At 40.5% G+C, this 6,238-nt stretch overlaps 1 protein-coding gene across 7 annotated transcripts in view; it reads left to right on the top strand.

Moving 5' to 3' along the window:
• Window positions 1-6,238, top strand: part of LOC137180036 (proto-oncogene vav-like) — a 38,023-nt gene that overhangs the window by 8,578 nt on the left and 23,207 nt on the right. For 5 of the 7 annotated variants that reach the window (XM_067585204.1, XM_067585205.1, XM_067585201.1 and 2 more), the window contains exons 2-5: window positions 1,142-1,221; window positions 2,873-2,999; window positions 3,585-3,680; window positions 3,776-3,892. In XM_067585204.1, the coding sequence (XP_067441305.1) occupies window positions 3,594-3,680; window positions 3,776-3,892 (204 nt within the window). In that variant the 5' untranslated portion in view covers window positions 1,142-1,221; window positions 2,873-2,999; window positions 3,585-3,593. Of the gene's footprint in view, window positions 1-1,138; window positions 1,222-2,872; window positions 3,000-3,584; window positions 3,681-3,775; window positions 3,893-6,238 lie in introns of all 7 variants that reach the window. The other 2 variants (XM_067585202.1, XM_067585203.1) reach the window with 2 other exon arrangements.

Here is a 6,238-nt window from a genome sequence, read left to right as displayed (position 1 = left end):
AGACTGACACCTGGTGTTGAAGTAAAAAATGACACAGGACATCTCCATAAGAGTAGGTGAAGTGGCTTAAAGGTGCAGTGTGGAGAATTTAGTGGCATCTAGCAGAACAGACTTGGCAGAAATGGAATATGATGTTCATAAGTACGTCTTAATTAGTGTATAATCACCTGAAAATAAGAATTGTGTTTTCGTTACCTTAGAATGAACCCTTTATATCTACATAGAGAGCAGGTCCTCTTCCACGAAGCCCACCATGTTGCACAGCCATGTTTCTACAGTATCCCAGAACAGACAAGCCAAACACTGACTCTAGAGAGGGCATTTCGTGTTTTTCATGAGTTTTGCAGCCACCATAGGTTCTCCTACATGCGTGGAAGGGGAAGGTGAGAGGAGGGGTATTCAATTGGTTGCAATCTGCAACCGCACCGCTAGATGCCACTAGATACTACCCACTTGTCCTTTAAAGACACAGTCCTCTTAAGCAGTGGTTCCTAATCTGGGGGTCAGGACCCCCACAAGGGGTCGTTGCAGAGATGTACTGGGACAAAAATTCAGCCCTGGACTTTTGTCCAGTCCAGTACTTTTTTGCCTACTAGTAGGCTACAGGATGTAATTGTTGTGATTTACTACTTAGATATGTCTCTAGAGGGAGCTCACACATTTTTAAAGCCCACTGAGCCAAAAGAATGTGTCAGACTGCAAGACTACAAGTTCCTCCCACAACAAGTTCCTCCCCCTGCTATAAGTTGCTCCCTCTTGTTTCTTAAAGGTGTATGACCCTCTGAGGGCATTCTGGGTTTCTGAGCTACTGAGCAGCACTGTAATGTAGCCTTACCTACAAACAGATTGTAAAATGATGCAGATAGAACCCAGCTATAAAAGGAAAGTTTAGTTTATTATACATCTGCATGAATAACATTATTCTCACCGCATCAGCTGGTTCATGACCATTGTGACTGGCACTGCTGCCAGCCTCAGCGTCCTCTTCCAGTCTGTGACATCATGTTTAGTGTTTGTTGAGGTTGACACACCAAACAAATGACTTACTGTTTTATATTTGGCTGCCTCAACTTCTAATTCCTGGTGTTTTTTTCTCTTATCCCAACTCACACGGCATGCATACATACCACCCAATAAGAAGACATGTCAAGGTAACAAGTGCTAGCTAATCACAATGCAGGATGGTGGGACTTGGCGAAGAACTGGAAGAAAATAACGCTGGTAAGCTCCGCCTCTCTCTCACCATGATATGCTTAAGCCCAACAGGGCCGGCGGTAATGGTACTTAAAATATATATATATATATATACGTGTGTGTGTGTGTGTGTGTGTGTGTGTGTCCCACTACATACCTGGGTCATTAGATTAATCTAAGGGGTCATGAGATGATAGGACAGGATAGGACAACATAAGTAAACATATTTCTGACACATAATTTTCTTTTTTTTTCTTCAAGGTTTCTTTAAGCCTTTGCTTTATTTACTGTAAATTTCTGTATTTTATCTCCTCAAGTCTCTAAAAGTTATTATTTTTTAAAAAGCCCTCTTTTGTTTAACTGGTAGACATCACAATGTGTGACGAGGGGTCCCAGACATACACTTTGCTTTATTTTAAGGGGACATAAGCCAAAAAAGGTTGGGAACCACTGCTCTAAAGAACCTGGGTCCAAGCCTCCGCACTAGCAGCATCCATCCTGCCAATCCTGTCTTTGTGTAAAATGATAAAGCCCCAGAGATTGAACTGTAGCTGGAAGAGTGAGTGGTTCAGCCAAAGATTGTTTATGAGCAAAAGAATGCATCACCCTGCACCACTGTACGAGTGGAAGGTGTGTTTTTGATGTTGTTTTGCTGAGTAAATAGCTTGTGAAGTACCGTAGGCTATAGCTGTTAATTGAATGTGTCAGATACATTTAATTAAGATTTCATAATATATTATACTGTCTCATCTCATTTTGAGATTGTAACTGCACTTTTTGTTGGTCCCACGACTCAGAGAATCTGTTAGAGATGTTGCATCCGAATGAGTTGTGATTGCAGGGCTTCCCAGCTGTGAATCAGAGACTGTGCCAATAAAATCACCAGGGGTGCTGTCAGAGTGTCCAAGCAGCTGCTCCATTATTCATGGAACAGCTCCAGGATTTTTCTAAAAATTACATCATGACAGCAGTCTGTCTCTCTGCAATATGTCTCCTTCTTCACTGAAAAGTCCATTCTCAGTATACGTTCACTGGAGGCTTCAGTTTTTCACATATTTTTGTGAGGTGAATATTGGATTGGCTCCAAATTAGCTGTGATGTCACAAATCTGCTCATAAGTACAGATTTAAGGTGAGCACAGAGAAACTTTCCAACTTCAGCAGATTAATATGAAAAGAGCCTTCTAGTGTCAAACTCTGCACGTACATCCTTCTGCACAGTGAAGCTCAAACATCCAACTGAAGGAACAAGAAGAAAATTTCATTTTTGACTGGAAGGGTACTTTAAATAGTACTTAACAAAAGTATTCACATGCCATAATTTTACTACATCACATGGGCTGTCTAAGTTGTGTTGGAGCTTGTAGCACAATTATTTTTTTTTTATAAACAAGTGTTATGTACTACACATACACACAAGCTCACACCTATTCCACCAGATCTTTTGTACACATATAATGCACCCCATTTCATATACAGATCACACTTTGCTGTTATCAACTTGTACCCCTCATAGCAGCAGCAGCAGCCACAGCAGCAGCTCTGTGTGCATATGTGTGTACGTGTGTGTGTGTGTGTGTGAATCTGTGAGTGTGAATGCGACTGTGTGAGGGTGCGTCAGAGGAAAAAGGAAGTTGCGGGATGAAGTTAAAAGCCTTCGACACACTGCACTTCTGCAGAACACCCACCACGGAAGAAATGCAGGCAGAACTACAGCGCTTCAGTCTGAAGGGGAGATATTGAAAGGAAGCCGGGGAGTTGAACATCAAGAAAAAAGAGATTTAGCAGTGCCAGGAGAAACTGAAGGTAAGAGCTGATTGTAATACTCAACCTACGTTCATATGTAGTTAAAATTTAGTCATAGTCGGCATAGCGGTGGCTGTTGTTTTTGGTATTTTACTGGATTTCAAGAAGGCCATCTCAAGATCTAGAGTGAAAGCGTCTGCTCAGCGTCCTCAGAAGGAAGGCTGATTTGCTGTTTATTTGGTCTCAGATCTTCAGTAATTGAACATGTCCAGGTTCTACCAGCGATCACAAAAAGAGGAAAAGTGAAACTGTGACGAAGTGAGATTCAAAGCAAAAGTTGTGACCTTCATGCATTATTGATTTTGGTGTGTTTGTGTGAACTCAGGCAGAGAAAGCACTCTTTTGTTTTCTGTTCAGTATGAACAAACTCAACAGATGCTTTCAAAAACTTTGCTCTTGGCTTCTTGTGACACTAACTCATCTCTGTCAGGAGAGCCTTATCTTACAATCTGACCAACTGATTGACTGTTACATGGTGTACAGAGTGTACGACAGTGATTACCGGTTTCTGAATATTGTGCTTGTGCGGATATATATCAGCAATATCCTGCCTCACATCTATCTATATATCTATCTGTTATTCAGAAAACAAAGATGGAGTTGTGGCGCCAGTGTGCAATGTGGTTGATTGAGTGCCGTGTTCTTCCTGAGAACCACCGGGTCACATGGGAGGGTGCACAGGTAAATCAGTTTTCACGTACACACACACCTTCACATGGACACACATCCTGTCTCGGTTCTTTAATCTAATTGTGTGTGTGTGTGTGCTGTTCCAGGTGTGTGACCTGGCTCAAGCTCTGAGAGATGGCGTGCTGCTGTGCCAGTTGCTTAACAACCTGCTGCCTCAGGCCGTGAACCTGAGAGAGATCAACCTGCGCCCACAGATGTCCCAGGTAACACACACACACACACACACACACATACACACACAAAGCTTTTCCTGCTCCATTTCCATAGGCCATTTCCATAGCGACCAGCAGGTAGCAGTCAAGCCCCAAGGCTGTCCGATAGGAAAATACTGTGATTTGTATCTGTCCACATCCGGGAGTGTGTGTAGAGAGTGGAGAGGATGATTAAGAAGAGAAGAGAAGACAAAAAGAAAGAGATAGAAAGCGCTCAGAGAGGGTGAATGCTGCAAATTAAATCTCCATTTTACTCAAAAGAAAATCTATTTGTGCAATGAGATTTTGTCAAGTTTTCAGTAAAATCCTTGTCCCGTTTTAAGAATTTTGTGGGAATCAGTGACGCTATCTTGACAGAAGACAGAATAAGGCGGAAGAAATTTGATTTTCATTAAATGAGGACCTGTAAGACTCAACAATAAAACTTTATTGATAAGATGTAGATTTTAGAAGTCTACCATTTGACTTCTAAACCAAGAACATCTGCATCTGGATCTAGGTGTGTACAACAATCACGTGCCACATTTTTGTCGTACAAGTAAGTGAAACAGTTAGTGAGGAAACAGTGGAAATGTCCTATCTTGTATTTGTAAAGGAATAGTTCAACAACCGGCAGAGACTCCCGGAAGTTACTGGTTCCAACCAAGAAATAGTCTCAATATAACAATACATATATAACAGATATATAATAAATTCACACACAATACAAGCACATTACAACACAATATTAGTACAGACAAACAAACAAAAAAACTGACAGATGACAACTGTTTTATAATGTATATAATTAAACACTGTTATAAAGTGAATATTAGGTTATACATTTGCTGAGCACAAAGCTGGTGATTGGGGTTGTTGAGGAATCAACTAGTTGGGACAGTAACTTGTCTTTTCACTAAATTTCATCAAAAGGAGTTAAGAAAACCAACAAGACGGATCAAATCCGAGGTGACAGAGAGAATAGAGCAGAGTGTGAGAACAAAATACAAAATGAGGACATGGGAAAGAGAGAGTATGATAAAGGGAGAAACAGGCTGTCACGTGATTGGCCTAAACCTCTCAAGGGAAGTCCTTGTTTCATATCTGATAGGATTCACCAAGATGTCTTAAATGTGTGTTTATTTGCCTTGACACGTGCATGTGCAACTCTGGGAAATCCTATGTGGTCAACAGTGGTTTAAACACATCCGGCGATTAACAGATGACAAGAGTCCACTCTGACGTGTACGCACACACACACACCTGATGATATTACACAAGTAGAGGATATTCCCTGTACTGAGTGACTGTTGTATGGATTTATGTATGCCTGTTTTGTATGTGTTTGTGTGTTAATACTGTTATGCACTTATATGACAGAGTGATTTGATGTGAGCAGCAGTATCAGACAAAACTCAATGTTTCCTCTTTTCTCAAATTAGAGTTCCTCATTTTCCACTGCTGAACAGACAGACACAGAGAGAGAGAGAGAGAGAGAGAGAGAGAGAGCGAGCAGCTGGTTCAGGAAGTTATATGAAACTGCAAAAGTCTGACCACCATTGTTACTCGTAGTGTGCATTGTGGTTACTTTTTACTTTTAGTTATGTTTTAGTATAAAATTCTAGCCTTTCATACAGCTTCTTTTTGACATTTCTTTGGATTGATGCGTTTGTGCTGTTGATGTTCATGTGGTCCGTGTGGCTGAATAGCATTTACACACACTTTGATTTAGTTTTTAAGTGCAGCTGTGTTCATGTGGTTCCTACAGTGCTAGAAAGGTTATCGAGCGAGTCTGAAATTTGCAAGCTGATGTGGAACGCTGGTTTCCGTATGTGCTTCATGCGTGCCTGTTTTATTGTCTGTTCTGTGCCTCCTGTATTTGTTTGTAGTGCTCCATGTTAACTTATGTCCTTTTTGATGCTTAGACTCAGCTGTTGTAAAGTTACTGTACAGTTGTCATATCTTTGCTTTAAGACATTTTGTAGAAATGTGCTTTTGTTCATGCTGTGTCTTACTATATGTGCTCTCTTTTTGGTCTTTTCTAGTCTTTTTTTGTTGTTGTTGTTGTTGTTTGTCTTTAACTTTTAACATTAACCTGACCAGGGACAGATAAATATGGGACATATACATATGTGCTTTGTCACTGATAAATAAATAAAGTAGAGCTGCAACTAAAGATTATTTTCAGGAGCCCAAGGCGATGTCTTCAAATTACTTGTTTTGTCCAACCAACAGTTAAACCCCAGAAGTATTCAATTTACAGTCAAAGAAAAGCAGTAAATCCTCACTTTTGAGAAGCTGGAATAAGTGAATGTTTGGTAATTTTGCTTGAAAAGTGACAAATAATTGAATATCAAA

The sequence above is a fragment of the Thunnus thynnus genome, chromosome 3 (assembly GCF_963924715.1).
Source record: "Thunnus thynnus chromosome 3, fThuThy2.1, whole genome shotgun sequence".
In the NCBI taxonomy this organism is placed as follows: domain Eukaryota; kingdom Metazoa; phylum Chordata; class Actinopteri; order Scombriformes; family Scombridae; genus Thunnus; species Thunnus thynnus.
Note: the sequence above shows the minus strand (reverse complement) of the source record. Positions and strands in the feature narration are given on the sequence as shown.